The sequence below is a fragment of the Aquarana catesbeiana genome, linkage group LG10 (assembly GCF_042186555.1).
Source record: "Aquarana catesbeiana isolate 2022-GZ linkage group LG10, ASM4218655v1, whole genome shotgun sequence".
In the NCBI taxonomy this organism is placed as follows: domain Eukaryota; kingdom Metazoa; phylum Chordata; class Amphibia; order Anura; family Ranidae; genus Aquarana; species Aquarana catesbeiana.
The window spans coordinates 111,888,706-111,908,749 of record NC_133333.1 but is presented as its reverse complement, the minus strand read 5'-3'; the positions used below and the strand labels follow the sequence as shown (position 1 = coordinate 111,908,749).

Genomic DNA, 20,044 nt, shown 5'->3' with positions numbered 1-20,044 from the left:
TGGCGTCAAATGTAAACAGCAATTGCACCATGCATGTGAGGTATCACCGCGAAGGTCAGATCGAGGGCAGTAATTTTAGCAGTAGACCTCCTCTGTAAATCTAAAGTGGTAACCTGTAAAGGCTTTTAAAGACTTTTAAAAATGTATTTAGTTTGTCGCCACTGCACGTTTGTGCGCAATTTTAAAGCATGTCATGTTTGGTATCCATGTACTCGGCCTAAGATCATCTTTTTTATTTCATCAAACATTTGGGCAATATAGTGTGTTTTAGTGCATTAAAATGTTAAAAAGTGTGTTTTTTCCCCAAAAAATGCGTTTGAAAAAAAAAAATGAAACACCCACCATTTTAATCTGTAGGGCATTTGCTTTAAAAAAATATATAATGTTTGGGGGTTCAAAGTAATTTTCTTGCAAAAAAAAATAATTTTTTCATGTAAACAAAAAGTGTCAGAAAGGGCTTTGTCTTCAAGTGGTTAGAAGAGTGGGTGATGTGTGACATAAGCTTCTAAATGTTGTGCATAAAATGCCAGGACAGTTCAAAACCCCCCCAAATGACCCCATTTTGGAAAGTAGACACCCCAAGCTATTTGCTGAGAGGCATGTCGAGTCCATGGAATATTTTATATTGTGACACAAGTTGCGGGAAAAAGACTAATTTTTTTTTTTTTTTTTTGCACAAAGTTGTCACTAAATGATATATTGCTCAAACATGCCATGGGAATATGTGAAATTACACCCCAAAATACATTCTGTTGCTTCTCCTGAATACGGGGATACCCCATGTGTGAGACTTTTTGGGAGCCTAGCCGCGTACGGGACCCCGAAAACCAAGCACCGCCTTCAGGCTTTCTAAGGGCGTAAATTTTTGATTTCACTCTTCACTGCCTATCACAGTTTCGGAGGCCATGGAATGCCCAGATGGCATAAACCCCCCCCAAATGACCCCATTTTGGAAAATAGACACCCAAAGCTATTTGCTGAGAGGTATAGTGAGTATTTTGCAGACCTCACTTTTTGTCACAAACTTTTGAAAATTGAAAAAAAAAAAAAAAAAATACGTTTTTCTTGTCTTTCTTCATTTTCAAAAACAAACGAGAGCTGCAAAATACTCGCCATGCCTCTCAGCAAATAGCTTGGGGTGTCTACTTTCCAAAATGGGGTCATTTGGGGGGGGGTTTGTGCCATCTTGGCATTTTATGGCCTTCAAAACTGTGATAGGTAGTGAGGAGTGAAATCAAAAATGTATGCCCTTAGAAATCCTGAAGGCGGTGCTTGGTTTTCGGGGCACCGTACGCGGCTAGGCTCCCAAAAAGTCCCACACATGTGGTATCCCCGTACTCAGGAGAAGCAGCAGAATGTATTTTGGGGTGTAATTCCACATATGCCCATGGCATGTTTGAGCAATATATCATTTAGTGACAACTTTGTGCAAAAAAAAAAAAAAAAATTGTCACTTTCCCGCAACTTGTGTCAAAAAATAAAATATTCCATGGACTCAACATGCCTCTCAGCAAATAGCTTGGGGTGTCTACTTTCCAAAATGGGGTCATTTGGGGGGGTTTTGTGCCATCTTGGCATTTTATGGCCTTCAAAACTGTGATAGGTAGTGAGGAGTGAAATCAAAAATTTATGCCCTTAGAAATCCTGAAGGCGGTGCTTGGTTTTCGGGGCCCCGTACGCGGCTAGGCTCCCAAAAAGTCCCACACATGTGGTATCCCCATACTCAGGAGAAGCAGCTGAATGTATTTTGGGGTGCAATTCCACATATGCCCATGGCTTGTGTGAGCAATATATCATTTAGTGACAACTTTTTGTAATTTTTTTTTTTTTTTTTTTTTTTTTTGTCATTATTCAATCACTTGGGACAAAAAAAATAAATATTCAATGAGTTCAACATGCCTCTCAGCAATTTCCTTGGGGTGTCTACTTTCCAAAATGGGGTCATTTGGGGGGGGGTTTGTACTGCCCTGCCATTTTAGCACCTCATGAAATGACATAGGCAGTCATAAACTAAAAGCTGTGTAAATTCCAGAAAATGTACCCTAGTTTGTAGACGGTATAACTTTTGCGCAAATCAATAAATATACGCTTATTGACATTTTTTTTACCAAAGACATGTGGCCGAATACATTTTGGCCTAAATGTATGACTAAAATTGAGTTTATTGGATTTTTTTTATAACAAAAAGTAGAAAATATCATTTTTTTTCAAAATTTTCGGTCTTTTTCCGTTTATAGCGCAAAAAATAAAAACAGCAGAGGTGATCAAATACCATCAAAAGAAAGCTCTATTTGTGGGAAGAAAAGGACGCAAATTTCGTTTGGTTACAGCATTGCATGACCGCGCAATTAGCAGTTAAAGCGACGCAGTGCCAAATTGTAAAAAGTGCTCTGGTCAGGAAGGGGGTAAATCCTTCCGGGGCTGAAGTGGTTAATACAGAAAATTGGGTTACAGAAAAGAATGTCCATGTACAGTATAGTATGCACTCAATACTTAGTTGGGGCTCCTTTTGCATGAATTACTGCATAAATGCAGCGTGGCATGGAGGCAATCAGCTTGTGGCACTGCTGAGGTGTTATGGAAGCCCAGGTTGCTTTGATAGCGGCCTTTAGCTGGTCTGCATTGTTGGGTCTGGCCTCTCATCTTCCTCTTGACAATACCCCACATATTCTCTATGGGTTTAGGTCAGGCGAGTTTGCTGGCCAATCAAGCACGGCGATACCATGATCGTTAAACCAGGTATTGGTACTTTTGTCAGTGTGGGCAAGTGCCAAGTCCTGCTGGAAAATTAAATCAGCATCTCCATAAAGCTGGTCAGCAGAGGAAAGCATGAAGTGCACTGACTTTGGGCTCGATAAAACACAGTGGACCAACACCAACAGATGACATGGATCCCCAAATCATCACTGACTGTGGAAACTTCACACTGGACCTCATGCAACTTGAATTCTGTGCTTCTCCACTCTTCCTCCAGACCCTGGGGCCTTGATTTCCAAATGAAATGCAAAATTTACTTTCATCCAAAAAAGAGGACTTTGGACCAAGTCTAAGCAGCAGTCCAGTCCTTTTTCTCCGTAGCCCAGGTAAGACGCTTCTGACGTCTCTGGTTCAGGAGTGGCTTGACACAAGGAATGCAACAGTTGTAGCCCATGTCCTGGACACGTCTGTGTGGTGGCTCTTGAAGCACTGACACCAGCCGTAGTCCAATCCTTGTGAATCTCCCCCAAATTCTTGAATGGCCTTTGCTTCACAATCCTCTCAAGGCTGCGGTTATCCCTGTTGCTTGTGCACCTTTTTTCTACAACACTTTTTCCTTCCACTCAACTTTCCATTAATATGCTTGGATACAGCACTCTGAACAGCCAGCTTCTTTAGCAATGACCCTTTGTGACTTACCCTCCTTGTGGACAACTGTCAAGTCAGCAGTCTTCCCCATAAGTGCATAACCTACTGAACTAGACTGAGAGACAATTTAAAGGCTCAGAAAACCTTTACAGGCGTTGTGTTTATTAGCCGATTAGAGTATGACACCATGTGTCAACAATATTGAATTTTTTCTCACTATATAAATTTTCTGAAATACAGAATTTTGGGTTTTCACTAGCTGTAAGCCATAATCATCAAAATTAAAAAAAAAAAAAAAAAAAAAAAAGGAATGCTTGAAATATATGACTGCGTGATGTATGGATGTATGTATGTATGTATGTATGTATGTATGTATGTATGTAGTTTCACTTTAATTTAATTACTGAAATAAAAATACCTTTTTGATGATATTCACATTAATATATTTATTAGTAGTGATTCTATGAGGTTTTTGTTCTATAAAGGGCTATTTTTACTTCTTAAAACCCCACAAAACAGGTGATTGAAAAAAGCATGCTGCTGTGAATGATGGAACAAGTACCATCTTCTGCCACAGAAGACAGCTTGTAGTTCTCAATGAACTGCCACGGCATTGATGAGTGCTCTTGTAGTTACGAGAGGTACCGGCAGCCAGCTATACAGAGTTTCTACAGGAGCATGACATTGCACCTACGATCTGCTGATGCAGTTACAATGCTTTACAATCTGTAGTGTAAAAAAAGTATATATATTAATAATAACTGCACTTTACCTGCAAAATCATGTGTATGTATTATGTTTACAAAAGGTGAACTTTTACTTTAAAGTGTTCAGGTAGCAAAATACTAGACAGCCTTCAAAAAAACTGGGGATGCAATTACTGCTTCAATCAAGTTATATATAAAACCGCTTCCACTGGATGGGTGATTATGCATCTTGTTATTTGGTGAATAAACATTTTTTTATTTGGTTTTCATTGACTGTTTCTGTATTGAATCTGTGAGAATCAAACACTATAATAGAATCGGTACTACAACCCCTGGTGTGTTATTTTATTATTCATCGCTTCTCAACCGCATGCTTGCTTATTATACAGAAAAGAAAAGAAAAAAAAAACAAGTATAAATAGCAGAGGAGGGAATCAATTAGGTTAGGGTTCGAGTGACTACACCAAAACCTAAATACTTTTGGACTTGGCAACTGTATTAACAAGCAGGCTCAAGAAAATTTGATAAAATTTAAGATAAAGTAGAACTCACATTTAAAAACTGGAGACTCACAAGCTTACAATAACTTACCTTTCAAACTCTTCTGTGGAAAGTAAAAAACGTGCCTTTAGTTTCCCATCCGCCTGGTGTGTCCACCAAAATTTGTTTACTGCTTTCTTGTGTACTGGACTGTGAAACATGGAAAAAATAAATAAAAACAAATTTATATATAATCTCACTATTTTCTGATACAATATTTTTATTAAGGCAAATAGACAGGGACATCCACAGAAATCCCATGCTGAGGATACAAACAGTAAGCACGATCAAGAACCATAGAGAGCTACAAACAGAATGTGCTCAAAAGGTGTATTATAGCAAACTAGAATGTCCTCCAGGGGACAACACAGGGTGCCTGGGCCCTCATGGTCCAGGGGATGGACTAGTTGGGGGGGGGGGGGGGGGGGGGGAGTATACAAGAGTCTGAAGACCCTCAACCAGAATCCCACCAGGCTGGGGCAGGACCACCAAACATGGATTTCGTCTCCTAGTTGGCTGCAACCCCAGAAACATCTGTCACTGTATGATGGGTTCGATTTGGCAATACGGGCCGGGACACAGTACCATTCAAAGAGGACTTTGTAGGCTGCCTCCAGAATGGTTGTATTAAAAAAGAGCACTTGGCTATGTTGGACCAGGCTTTGTTCCATTCCGAGAGGTCAATAGGGGACAGGTCTTGTTCCCATTTGGGCACATAGGAGGGTGAGGGTGAGGGTGAGGCTGGGGCACCACTGGAATTGAGGGAGGAATAAAGCATAGAAATGGTGCCAGGGGCACCTGGGGAGTGCAAGTACATATGTTCAAAGGCCGTTTTCTGGTACGGGAAGGTGTTGTGTCGCCTAAGAGAGAGCTTATCCGGTGTCGCAACTGGATGTAGTGGAAAAATTCCACTGAAGGGTCTTCATGAGTATCCTGGATTGAGGACCACATAGGAAAGGTACACGTTCCAAAAAAGTGGCAAACCTGCGAGAATCTGTGCGTGGGCCACCACGAGAAGGCATGGGGTTGCTAAACTCCCAGAGGGAACATAGGGTTGGGCAAAAGGGGAAGAAGGGGGAGGAAGGGCGACATGAGCCTGCCCGAATACCAGAGTATTAGGCTATGTGCCATTAAGAGATTGACAGAAGTGGGATGCATTTTGGGCATAAGCCATAGTAGACCAGAAGCCGGAACCGGTGCACAGTAAGGAATTTCCAGAAGGACCCAAAGAGGGATGTCCATCGTAGCCTGGAACATGGCGAGTGGAGCAATTTGCACCGCCAAATAATACCGTGCAATATTCAGAACACCTAGTCCCCCTTGCAATCTATGGAGTCTGTTCTGGAGCAAGCGTAGATAGAACAAAGGGACCCTGCTGGTAAAGTCTGGAAAAAATATAGGATCTTTGGAAAAATGGTCACCTTGACGGCGTAGATGCAGCCGATCCATAACGTAGGGAAGTGCCAAGAAGACATGAGCGTCATAATGGAACGAAGGAGGGGGTAAAAGTTGGTGGCAAAAATGGGAGGAATAGGAGGGAGTCAGTTTAATGCCCAAGTAATCCAGGTAAGAGCTCCCCCACCGGTATGGAAAATTCTAATGCATGTGTGAGGCCAAGGAATTGGGAAGTGAGATGTCCACAGCGGTCATTTTGTGTGGGTTGACTCGGAGCCCGTAAATGGCCCGCAAAACAGGTTAGGAGGGCCTGCAAATTGGGCAGGGAAACAATCGGGTTGGCAAGAGTCAGGAGGGCATCATCGGAGAACAAATTTACTTTAGAACATTCGCCCGCATACGAAATTCCATTAATGTTGGGGCCTGCTCGTAGAGCAAAATCGCCAGGGGTTCAAGGGCAAGGATAAAGAGGACAGGGGGCAACCCTGCCTTATTCCTCTGTGTATAGGGAATGAAGGGGAGAAGCAACCAGGAGTAGCGGACCGAGACTCAGGGGGGCGAATAAAGGGCCTCTAACCAAGTGAGGATCGAGTCCCCAAAACCCCAACGTTGTAATACGTATTGCAGGTAATCCCAGGATAGGGAGTCGAAAGCTTTTTATATGTCAAGCGAAAGGAGGAAACCAGGGATTTTGCGATGTTGCAAAAGGAGTAATCAGGTGGACTACTTTCCGGACGTTTTTCCCAGGTTGATGTCCTGGCACGAAGCCCACCAGGTCTCTATGAATCAGGGATCGCAAGTATTTGTTAATGCGGGAGCACAGTTATTTCCCTAAGATTTTCATGTTTTCGTTCAGTAAGGAAATTGGACGGAATGCCTGGGGGTCATGGGCCTCTTCGTTTGATTTGGGTATCATGGAAATAAGAGCTTGTAGGGAGTCAGAAGAAGGCAAGTCTCCCTGCTTCATGCTGTTAAAGTACGCCGTCAGATGGGGAGAGCAGAAGAGGTGATAGTTTGCAGTAATACAAGCCGGAGAAACTGTCCGGACCTGGGTCCTTCGATGGGCGAATGCCCTTAATGGCCTGGGCTACCTCCAGGGTGGTAACATGCTGTGCTGGCCTCTGAGGATAGAGGAGAGTGGTGGAGATCAGGAAAAAAAATTGTTTGCCAAGTCAAGAGGAAAAAGGAGTAGGTTTACTATAGGAGGGATGCTAAAAAGTCGGTGAAGGCCGTAGCGATTTTGGACGGGTCACAGGTGAGATCTCCGTTAGTGGAGCGGAGGCGAATGGGTTTATGGGCTCGACCCAATGTATTCAAACTTCCTGGCCAGCATGGTGCCTGGCTGGTTAGCACAGGAATAGAACTTGTGCTTGGTCCAACAAAAGGCTTTCTCTGGCCTTTTGGAGGCCATTTTTCTCACTGTTTCCAACAATTTACCATCTTTTTCTCTTATGTTTTTGTATTTAAAACCATTAAAAAAATCTTCTAATGGGGACAGCTGTTCTTAGGACAACTGCCCAATAGAGAATTTCTCCTCACTTTGTAAATATTTAATCCTAATTCTTGTTTCAAATTCCAGGACCGGAAGTTAAAGTGGTTGTAAACCTCAGACATGAAATATGGACAAAGCATATTGCTCTAGTGTACTTGTCTCAATTAAGAGCAACAAGTGTCACTTTTGTCTGCTGCCTCATTCCTCTACTATCAGCATGAATCACTTCTGACAAGTTTTCCTGACATCAAGAGAAAAATGTTGACGGGGGTGGGATCTCCAACATACTGACAGCCTCAGCTCTGTTCCTGTGTGAAGGAGGCTGTGCCCCTTCCCTCCAATCAGCTCTCCACACTGAGCTCTACAAAGTGTAAATTCAGCTCTCTGCACCATTTTCTGACAGCTCAGACAAGCGTTATAAATTCTGGACTTTGAACGGATGTAGAGAAGACTGCAAATAAACAGGTACAACTTATGTAGGAGGATTTGTTATATCTGTGTGTATCGCCTGAGGATAGTCTCTTCACTGGGTACAGTGCCTTGAAAGGGTATTCATACTCCTTGCAATTTTCCACATTTTGTCATGTTACAGCCAGAAATGTAAAATGTATTTTATTGGGATTTTATGTGATAGACCAATACAAAGTGGCACATAATTACGAAGTGAAAGAAAAATGATGAATGGTTTTAAATTTATTTTACAAATAAATACCTGAGTGGCGTGCATTTGTATTCAGCCCCCCTTTCGTTTAACAATGGCTTCTTACCACTCTACCATAAAGGCCAGATTTGTGGAGTGCATGACTAATGCCCTCTACACACGATCGAACTTTCCGACAACAAAACCATGGAATTTTGTTCGAAGGTTGTTGGCTCCAACTTTTCTTGCATACACACAGTCACATAAAATGTTGGTCAACAATTACGTTCGTAGTGACGTACTACGTGGTTTTTCAGCTCTTTAGCACCACCCTTTGAGCTCCATCTGCTAATTTCGTGTTAGTAGAAGTTTGGTGAGTGTTAATAAGCGCTTTTCTTTTTCTGTTTTTCATTTAGCACTATTATTTTATTCTTGATATCACTTGAAAAAAAAAAAAAGGAAGAAAAAAAAAACACCTTTGAAAATTTGTTTTCAATAACCATCAGTATCACCAGCAAAGCAGCTTCATTATTATCCCATTAAAGAAGAGAATTGTGCGCTGCATTTTGGAGATTTCCTAATTTGCCACGTCACGAATGTTAATTCTCCATTACAAACGCTAGTTTACAAGACCGGCCGCTTCTGCTCCTGAGCATGCGTGAACTTGTGTGACGGACTTGTGTACACACGATCGGAAATTTTGACAATTTGGCGGAAAATTTGAGAACCTGCCAGCCAACATTTGTTGTCAGAAAGTCCGACAACAAATGTTTGATGGAGCATACGCACGGTGGGAGCTCACATCCAACATTACCCGTCGGAAAATCCGATCGGGTGTACGCGGCATAATAGTTGTCCTGTGGAAAGATTCTCCCACCTAAACTGTGGATATTTGCTGCTCCTCTAGTTACCATGGGCCTCTTTGCTGCTTCTCCGATTAATGCCCAAGCCTGTCAGTTTAGGTGGACAGCCATGTCTTAGTAGGTTTGCAGTTGAGCCATGTTCTTTCCATTTTCGGATGATGGATTGAACAGTGCTCCTTGAGATGTTCAAAGCTTGGGATATTTTTTTATAACCTAACCCTGCTTTAAACTTCTCCACAACTTTATCCCTGACCTGCCTGGTGTGCCCCTTGGCCCTCATGATGCAGTTTGTTCACTAAGGTTCTCTAACAAACCTCTGAGGGCTTCACAGAACAGCTGTATTTATACTGAAATTACATTACACACAGGTGAACTCTATTTACTAATTAGGTGACTTCTGAAGGCAACTGATTCCACTAGATTTTAGTTAGGGGTATCAGAGTAAAGGGGGCTGAATACAAATGCACGCCACAGTTTTCCGTATATTTGTAAAAAAGATTGAAAACCATTTATCATTTTCCTTCCACTTCACAATGTGGTGCCACTTCATGAAGACGTCAATTAGAAGAAACGTGCGTAGAGTGAGGCAGGGACGCTGACGATATTGCGTGTTGAGTGGTCGGAGCCCGTGTTGTGTGATACGACCGGAGCACAAATGACCAACTGAGCTGAGCGTGTTATCCTTAGTGCCGGACGGGCACTCAGAACATGCGAGTGGAAATATAATTGTTTTTACAAATACCTATCGGAACTGTTTTACGCTATGAGAAGTATCTCTCCTTCTTTCTCCTCACTCATTATGTACTCCATGGCAAGATGTGCCTTTGATTGAGAAACACAGCGGAGCAGTGATTGGAGCTTATTGGAAGGTTCACAATCTCAAACAGCAAATTTATCTTGGTGAAATTGGTAAAGGACTCACGTTTTTGTTTTTTTGTTTTTGAACACTGGGTGTTTAATTGGCCTTAAGAGCCATCATAGCAAAGGACCACATCACACAATTGTAAATATTTATTGTTTAATTGTTGAAACATTACAATATTGATTCACTTCTTGTTGCACTTTTAGGTTTAATTCAATAATCTGATATTTGTTATTTGGGATTTTTTTCAAATTTTGTTTATGCACATATACACTTTGCACTTTATATGGCTCCGTCATGTCCTCTCTGCAATCCCGTGAGAGTACAGACCCATTCAGAGTTTCCTGTTTACACCACCATGTAACTTGCAACATCACAAGGGGTGAACCATCTGTGCATAGCATGGGACAGGAGCGAGCAGGCCACCTGACAGGGTTGCCACGGTAATCCGGAACGAAAACAAGGCTTGGCTAAAACCTCACTGGGCATGTGTGAGATTATGGCAGGGAGAAAAAGAAAGGGCAGAACCTTACACCTTTGCTGTCTCGGAAGACCATATACAAGATGGCACTGGCTTCAGACATGAAGGAAGAAAGTAGAAAAACACACCAAACAACAGTAAAAAACATCTGAAGGGATCACTAATTAGGCAGAATGTAATGGAAAGCTTTAATATACTGGCTATGTATAAAAAAAACGGGTTGTCCTTATCAAGACTGAAAGGAACCAGAGGACCAAATAAGCGACACAGCATACAATGTATGGGAAAATAGAAAGTGATTGAAAATTTATCGATAGATAAAAATAGTTATAAAACTCCTCAATGGGAGATTATAATGGGGACACTGAAAACTTGACAAACAACCAGAGATGCCAGCATCAAGTAACCTCTGGGTGTGGCCACAAAACAGCACAGGACAAGGACAAGACACACTACAGTACAATACAAATAAACAATTGTCCGGACGCCAAGAATATATATGGGGGAGCATACCACATCAATTGTCGTATAAAGTTAAACACAATTATGTGAGTGACCAGGCATGGGCACCCATATAGTGGTCCCTGAAAGGCTCGAGCCCACGAAAAAAATGGGAAAGGAAAAGAAAAGGGAAAAGATGCTGAGCCTCGAGAGGCAACGGTCGGTAATAAAAGGGAACCCCCGACAGAGTCAGTATCTGATGGTTGAAAAATTTAAGTGAAGAACAAAAATGTTGCACCAGAAAAACCGTTGCTACTGAAGTTTAAAGGAAAATGTCCGTAGTTATTCCTGATAAAAGGCCGGAAGCAATGTCCTGTACAAAAATAATGGGGATAGCACCCCTATGGTGGCCAAAGGAATGAGGTTGGGACCCGACCGTGATACACCTGGTTACCAAGGACTTTGAGCAATTATAATTACAATCACTTCCTGGTATACTCCTGCAAAATGGTGTAACCTTGACAACAGTCCTATGTGCTGGTGTATAGCGTAGACATGTAGGAATTTCAAGTATCTACTAGCAACAATCCCCCTCTATTTTGCACAGTGTCACAAGCAAGCAGGAGCATGGTGATCAAACATACTTGATACCCTCCTTTGGTGATGCTGTATGTATCAAACCTGCATCCAAGGTACTGCTTGATGTCTTTCATCCAAGATGCTTGTAATCACTGCACATAGCATGATAAAAATGTTTGGTGCGTGCTGCTCCTCCAGGTATAGACTGTATAGATGGTCTTCACAATTAGACAGCAACTATCGGGTTCCCCCAGCCTCTCGTGCTCACCGTGGGCCTGCTTCTGGGACACGATGGAAAGGAGGCGTCACGTGACGCTGGTGACGTCAATGCGATTCGCAATACAAATCACGTAGCTTCGGCTGGACATCCAATTAGGCAGCATGTAATGGAAAGCTTTATTATACTGGCTGCATTGAGAAGGAGCACTTGAGGGGAAGAGTTTACTATACCTTTAACGGGTAATTGCATGGTCATTCAATGCTGTACTTAAACAAAATTTATATATTTTTTTTTCATACAAATAGAGCTTTCTTTTGGTGGTTATTTGATCACCATGGTTAAGATGCCCATCTAACAGTTTTTTTTTTTTAAACTATCGATGCTCCGTGTTGATACCACTGTTTGTGGAAGAGAATTCCACATCTTTACTGCTCTGACAGTAAAGAACCCTTCACGCAGATTAAGGTTAAACCGCTTCTCTTCCAATTTTAGTAAATGGTCGCGTGTCTTTTTAACCACGTCCGGACCAGCTCACGCCAATATACGTCGGCACTTTGAAGAGGGATATCGTTGTTATGGCAGCTAGCTACCATAACCCCGGTATCCTCTTCTTCAGTGAAAGGTCCGGTTTCAGATAAAAGTGGTCTCTGCGGCAGATTTGTCGCAAGATAATTTTTATTGGCGGCTCTCCGGTGCCCTTCGCCGCTTACCGGAGCCGGCGGGTAGCGGTCGAATCCTTTCCATAGCCTGACACAGAGACGAGTGAGGGGGAAGATGACCCCTACCCATTTCCATACCATTGCAGGGCGGAAGCGACATAAAAAACGCCCATAGCTCTTAAAGCAACTTTTTTTAAATTGTTTTTTTTTTTTATTGCATTTTAGTGTAAATATGAGATCTCATATTTAAGAGGCCCTGTCATGCTTTTTTTCTATTACAAGGGATGTTACATTCCTTGTATCGGGAATAAAAGTGACACCATTTTTTTTTTTTTAAAGAAGTGTAAAAATAAAAGGTAAAATAAATAAGAAAAAAAAAAATTGTAAACACGTCCCCTCCCGCAGAGCTTGCGAGCAGAAGCAAACGCATACGTGAGTAGCGTCGCATATGAAAACGGCATTCAAACCACACATGTGAGATATCGCCGAGATCGGTAGCATGAGAGCAATAATTCTAGCCGTAGACCTCCTCTAACTCAAAACGTGCAACCTGTAGAATTTTTTAAACGTCGCCTATGGAGATTTTTGGGGGTTACAAGTAATTTTCTAGCAAAAAAAAAAAAAAAAAAAACTGTTTTTTCACTTGTAAACACCAAATCTCAGAAAGAGGCTCGGTCCTTAATTGGTTAAACTTCCTTTCACTGAAAAGTTTTCCCTATGCTAGGGTCACCAGGTATTTGTATATCGCTATCATGTCTCCTCTCAAGCGTTTCTTCTCCAGGGAGAATAAGCTTAATGCTTGTGGTCTTTCCCCATAGCCGAGGTCTTCTAGTCCCTTTATTAGCTTTGTTGCCCTTCTCTGAACTCCTTCCAGTTCCAGCACATCCTTCTTGAGAGCTGGTGCCCAGAACTGGATAGAATACTCAAGATGCAGCCAGACCAGAGTCTTGTAGAGTGGGAGAATTATCGTTTTTATCTCTGGAGTTTACTTTCTGCTATAAAACATATCCAATTTTAAAAAGAAAAAAAAGAAAACTCATTTTGCTTTTTAAAATTCTAAATTTTGGCCAAAATGTATTCTGCTACATGTCTGATTGGTCTGCATGAAAGTTATAGCATCTACAAAATTTTGATAAAAAAAAAAAAAAAAAAAAAAAAAAAAAGAAGGGGGGGGGGGGGTTCCGGCACTCCGCAACATGTGATGTCTAAGGTAAATAGTACAATGGTAGCTATAATAGCACATTAAAATAAGGCAGGTAAATTCTAGAATGAGGAGGCAGCCATCCTCAGAGGGTGTCCATTATCTCTGTTGATAATCAATGTTAAAAAAAAGGAGGGGTGTGGAGGCGCCAACTGTGGTAGCTTGTTTATGCAAAAATAAAAGTTAGTGTAACAATTACACTTACTGGTTCGCAGGGTGGAGGTGTTTCTTTGAGATGCAAAAGTGTCCTGGGATGTGCTGTTATCTTGTTTCCGGCTCAGATTTCATTCCTTCAGGCGTCTGGGTGTGGAGTCTGTACACAGGCTGAACCACTGCATCCAGTGCATGGAAAGCTCCACACTGACCACTCTGGAGTGCAGAAGAGGAAATGACGTCACTGAAGCACGGCAAACGTCCAGGCTGGTGTTGGGGATTATGCAGGGATAGTACAGGCTACGCGCTCGGGGCTCACAGCTCCTTCTACTGGCCTTTAGAAGTGCATCAGTGACATCATTTCCTCTTCTGCACTCCAGAGTGGTCAGCGTGGAGCTTTCCATGCACTGGATGCAGTAGTTCAGCCTGTGTACAGACTCCACACCCAGACGCCTGAAGGAATGAAATCTGAGCCGGAAACAAGATAACAGCACATCCCAGGACACTTTTCCATCTCAAAGAAACACTTCCACCCTGCAAACCAGTAAGTGTAATTGTTACACTAACTTTTATTTTTGCATAAACAATTACACTTACTGGTTTGCAGGGTGGAAGTGTTTCTTTGAGATGGAAAAGTGTCCTGGGATGTGCTGTTATCTTGTTTCCGGCTCAGATTTCATTCCTTCAGGCGTCTGGGTGTGGAGTCTGTACACAGGCTGAACTACTGCATCCAGTGCATGGAAAGCTCCACGCTGACCACTCTGGAGTGCAGAAGAGGAAATGATGTCACTGATGCACTTCTAAAGGCCAGTAGAAGGAGCTGTGAGCCCCGAGCGCGTAGCCTGTACTATCCCTGCATAATCCCCAACACCAGCCTGGACGTTTGCCGTGCGTCAGTGACGTCATTTCCTCTTCTGCACTCCAGAGTGGTCAGCGTGGAGCTTTCCATGCACTGGATGCAGCAGTTCAGCCTGTGTACAGACTCCACACCCAGACGCCTGAAGGAATGAAATCTGAGCCGGAAACAAGATAACAGCACATCCCAGGACACATTTGCATCTCAAAGAAACACCTCCACCCTGCAAACCAGTAAGTGTAATTGTTACACTAACTTTTATTTTTGCATAAACAAGCTACCACAGTTGGCGCCTCCACACCCCTCCTTTTTTTAACAAAATTTTGATATAATTATAATATATATATATATATATATATATATATATATATATATATATATATATATATATATATATATATATATATATATAAATGGGACTGGGGCGGGCTGACACTAACTGATCCGGGGAGGGGGGACTGACTGACATTAATACAGTGATAATACTATACACTGTCACTGTACTGATGACACTGGCTGGGAAGGGGTTAACATCTAGGGCAATCAAAGGGTTAAATGTGTGCCTAACTGTGTAATGTGTGTACAGTGTGCTGCTTTTACGAAGATCTCTCAGTTTCTCATCCCTGCCTCCTACTCCCCCTAAAACAATAACCTGACACCTCTCACAATCCACCGCTGTCCCTGCCGGCAGCCCTGTTCTCCCCTCTTCCTGGATACACAGGCTTCACTGAGAACAGCGGAAACCATAGGCTGCTATCAGTCAAATCCTGTGAGGAGTGAGCAGGGCCGATGGACACAAAACCTGGCTCAGGAGTGCGCCTGTATGCGAGCCCCCTAACAAGTAGCTTGCTATGGGGACACTTGGAGAAGGGGGAAGAGTGGTCAACGCTGATGGGGGACCAAAGGGGAGACAAAGGACTACAAAAGTGTTACACAGAGGAGGTAAGAATAACATCTTTTCTATTTTAATTTATAAAAAAAACAAAAAAAAACAAAAAAAAAACACACACACACACACACACACACACACACACACACACACACACCTTAGAATTGAACCGCTTGCCGACCACACAATAGCAAACTGACGATAAACAGGTAATTTTTCTCCTTCACTGATGTGCGTCAATTGGTAGCACTGATGGGCACTGTTGGGGCTGCACTGATAATTAGGACACTGGTTATCAGTGTAGATGTCCCCTTTCACAGTAGCTCTCTCCTCTTCTCACGCTGTGACAGCTTGAGGAAAAGAATTCCAGTAATCGTAAAGTGTGTTTACATCGTGATCAGCTGTGATTAAACACAGCTGATCACAGATCTGGGTAAAGAGCCAATCACAGCTGATCACGATGTAAACAAACTTGCTGTATTGGCATTCCTCTGTGACAGTGTGAGGAGAGAGCCGGTAACCGGCTAGTGTGAAAGGGGACATTTACACTGATAATCAATGTCCTGATTATCAGTGCAGCCCCAACAGTATCACATCATCAGTGAAGTAGAAAAATTACCTGTTTGCAAAATTTAACAGAAACTAAGAAAACCTTTTTTTTTTCTCGAAATTTTTGGTCATTTTTCATTTGTTTACCAAAACAATAAAAAACCCCAGTGATGAATAGGGGGAGCGGGTACCTGTTTTTGACAGATACCTGCTCCCACTTCTGAGTGATATGGCCACGGCGAGATCACCTGGAAGTTCGCCCCCCTGCTGCCAGGCCATTCACAAAGGGAAGCGCGCTTCGCACATGAACAGTAGGGAAGAGGCTGAGAAGCCTGAAGTCTTTAATTGCTGAATTCCCTTACAAGCAATGGTGGCGGCAGCACCGGAGAGGTGATGGGAAACATCGGCCGGGGTGCTGACATGGCGGGATCCCAGGACAGGTAAGTGGCCATATATTAAAAGTCAGCAGCTGCAGTATTTATGGCTGTTGACTTTTATTTTTTCTAAAGGAGACTGGAGCTCCGCTTTAAAGGCTTGGCACAACACTGCCAGTACTGTGAATGGGCTTTTACACTAAACAAAGCCTACACCTCTCCAGAGCCCTGAGGGGGTCAGTTCTGTACCTGCACATGTGTTCCAGCATTCCTCCGTACAGCACCGTCACATTGCCGTCACTGATGTGTCTCCCCACCTCCTTCTCACAGCAATGACACCAATACTTCTCCTCGTGTTCCCGGGGATTGAACTTCTCCACCACGGACACCGCAATCATCCTCCGGGCCGCCTCCACCTGAGGAAAGACGTGTACAGCCCTGAGCTCCGGTACACGGAGAGCTCCGACCCCCTCCCTCACCTCCCGATCCCGTTACCTTGTCGGAGAAGGCTCGGAGCAGAGCCTGCAGCCTCTCCCGGTGCCCCTTCTCATAGACATGTTTCCTCCGGCCATAGAACGCCGTCTTCCGACACACCGTACACTCATACACCACCATCACTACCACTTCCGGGTACCGCAATATACGTCACATGACCTGCGCCAATGTTTGGTCACATGACTGGCTCCAATGTTTGGTCACATGACACGCTACCGTCTTGTAGATTGATAGTAGTTGGCTATGAACACAGCAGTGGAGAGGAGTGGGGAATTCATACAGGGGGTCCTACACACCTTTTAGAATTTCTTTGGGGCTCAGCACCAGAAGTGTCAGTTCTTAGACCCCATTCATGTACCCTCGGAGAGTGTGTGGGTGCTGTACCGAGATGCAACACTGTACCCAAACTATACTTTTCTTCCCACAAATAGAGCTTTCTTTTGGTGGTATTTACACATTGGGGTTTTATTTTTTTCTAAACAAACTAAAAAAGACCAACATTTTTGAAAAACAAAAAAAAGTTTTTCTTGGTTTGGTTATAAAATTTTGTTTTCTCATTCACTGATGGGCACCGATGAGGTGGCACTGATATGTAAAGTTGATGGGCACTGATATGTAAAACTGATGGGCACAAATAGATGGCACTGATTTCCAGCACTTGATGGGCACTGACAGGAGGCTGTGATGGGCACTGACAGGTGGCACTGATTGGCGGTACTGAGTGGCACTGACAAGTGTTACTGTAGGGCACTGATTGGCACCCACAACCATTTCTGATGGTGCACTGACTGGCATCTGATGGGCACCATTGTGGAAGCTGTGGTTGCACATCTGATGGGGCTGTGCTCTATAGTCAATGTGCTGATTATCAGCACAGACCCCCCCTCTGACAGAGAACTGCCAATCGGCTCTCCCTGTCAGTGCAAACCGAGGAATGCCGTTTACCTGTACTTCCTGGTTCACGCGATGATCAGCTGTGATTGGTCACAGCTGATCATGTGGTAAGGAGCCTCCGTCAGAGGCTCCATACCATGATCAGACTGACACACAGCACCTCCGATCGCCGCGATGCACGCCCCCGCGGGCGCGCACCTGCATGTTATCCTGCTGGACGTCATATGACCCCCAGTCAGGATAATAGGACCACCGCCCGGCTGTCATTCTGCTATAGGCCGTGTGAGAAGTGGTTAAGGAAAAAAAAAAAAAAAAAAAAAAAAAAAAAAAAAAAAAAAAAAAAAAAACTTTCAAAAGCTGCTCCCCCAGCCCCCCTTAATCACTCACCAATCTCGATCCAGCGCTGTCCCGTCTTCTCTTCCCTCTCTCTTCTCACAGGAGACTCAGGAGTGGGAGCTGTTGGCTGCTGCTAATAAAATCCTGTAAGGGGGCTTGCTATGGGGGCGCTCAGAGAAGAGGAGGAGCTAAGATCGCCAACAGGGGACCCCAGATGAGCAGGTTTGGGGCCACTCTGTGCAAAACTATCACAGAGCAGGTAATTTTAACATGTTTTTATTGTTTTCAGAAAAAAGGAAGCTTTATAACCACTTAGGCTAGGTTCAAACATGTCCGGTGCAAATTTCCCCTTAGTTTTCACTACCAATTTTCAAAGCAGCTGTTTAGCTGCGATTTAGATGCGGTTCAGATGCAAATTTTTGGAGCCGGCGGCCACCGGCATCTTTAACATTAGCTGGTTAAGGAGCAGGTCGGGAAGCTGGCCGCCACATCATTAACAATGGATGATTTAAAAAAAAAAAACAATGTCCCCCAGTGTAGATCCATCATCAATCATGATGCCTCCCGCCACTGCCAACCTGAAAAAAAAAAAAAAAAAAAAAAAAAAAAACAAGGTCTGCTTGCGCCGAAGACTCCCATCCTCTGGGGGCAGGGCCACCCAGCGATGTCATCAAAGGGTGCATGCTGGGTCGGTGATGTGATATTGCTGGGTGGCCCCGCCCCTTAGCTATTAACTGGCAGTTGCCAGTCGTCGTCCCCCCCCACCTCAACTGGCCTGCCAGGCTGCATGCTCGGATAAGGGTCTGGTATGGATTTTGGGGGGCCCCACGCCATTTTAAAAAAAAAAAAGTACTAGTTACTTACCGGTAACTGTCTTTCTGGGAAATCTTCCAGGACGGCACACCTGAGAGATGAGAGGCTCCTCCCCACAGGAAACACAATCAATCAACAGCTGTTTTAAGTCCACACCCTTCCCCCTGATCCTCAGTTTGTAGAGAAGTAACTCCTGAACCTGGTTCACAAGAGAAATCATTCCTCATAGGCACTCACCTTCTAGTGTTCTAAAATTTTCCCTCCTCCAACGGGTGGGAAGTAGGCCTGCCGTCCTGGAAGATTTCCCAGAAAGACAGTTACCGGTAAGTAACTAGTACTTTTCTCAAGTCATCTTCCAAGACGGCACACCTGAGAGGATAATCAAGTACCTCAGGCCTACCTTAGGGTGGGACCACTGCAAGACTCTTGGCGAACCTCGGTTCTGCAGTAAGCTTTACCTTTACTCCATATGCTTGATGAAGGTATCTTAGCTGGATCATGCGGCTGATCTGCCGGTCTACTCCACCAGTGTCTCTGCCTTCTCTGTTTCGGATGCAGGATCTAGGTGGAGTGGGCTCTTAAAGATGGAAAACATTTTAAACTTGTAGGTTATCAATGTTGCCTGTCACACATCTACCAACAATGGCCTATTCTGCCTATAGGTGCTGTTTAGAACCACTAAAAAGATTAATCGGAGACCTGTGTTGTAAGACAAGGACACTACATTGATCCATAAGGGGGCCTGTCTTAACACAACCCTGTCCAGGGAAATAAAACTGCCAAAAAAAGGGGGGCCCCTGACAGACAACCCCTTTTTGTTCATTTTTATCTTTACGTCAGCAAAGACTGAAGGGAAACCTACTTAAGGGAAATAGATTAACAAAAACTTAATCCCTGGGTTTAAGGCATGCCCAATCTATAGTTTTACTTACGCCTGAGAGCCTACTCAGGAGATTAACATCTATAGCAGGAGAAGAACACTCATATTGCTACATCTAGTTTTGCTAGAAGGGCAAAATGAAGGCCATGCACCGAGCTGTAACCTATTTGGTCGGGTATACACGTTTATACTTCATCTTCAGGCCATAAAACTCCTCTGAACCAAACTTCCTAAGTTCTTATTAAACAGGGCGATTCATTATCGCCTTCCTCCAGTGACCCATAACTCTACTGGGCTTCAACCCTAGGAAATGGCTCTGGCATCCCTGAATGTAAGGGGTCGAGGCTTTCTGACATGTGACATCTGCACCAGAACTCCTG

At 43.5% G+C, this 20,044-nt stretch overlaps 1 protein-coding gene across 2 annotated transcripts in view; it reads right to left on the bottom strand.

The window, feature by feature from the left end:
- Positions 1 to 16,931, bottom strand: part of CENATAC (centrosomal AT-AC splicing factor) — a 63,991-nt gene extending 47,060 nt beyond the window's left edge. Inside the window, exons 1-3 of one of the 2 annotated variants that reach the window (XM_073602448.1) lie at positions 16,742 to 16,930; positions 16,496 to 16,662; positions 4,644 to 4,742 (exon numbers count right to left, since the gene is read on the bottom strand). In XM_073602448.1, coding sequence (XP_073458549.1) covers positions 4,644 to 4,742; positions 16,496 to 16,662; positions 16,742 to 16,861 — 386 coding nt within the window. In that variant the 5' untranslated portion in view covers positions 16,862 to 16,930. Of the gene's footprint in view, positions 1 to 4,643; positions 4,743 to 16,495; positions 16,663 to 16,741 lie in introns of both variants that reach the window. The other variant, XM_073602450.1, reaches the window with a different exon arrangement.
- Positions 16,932 to 20,044: the final 3,113 nt, after the last annotated feature.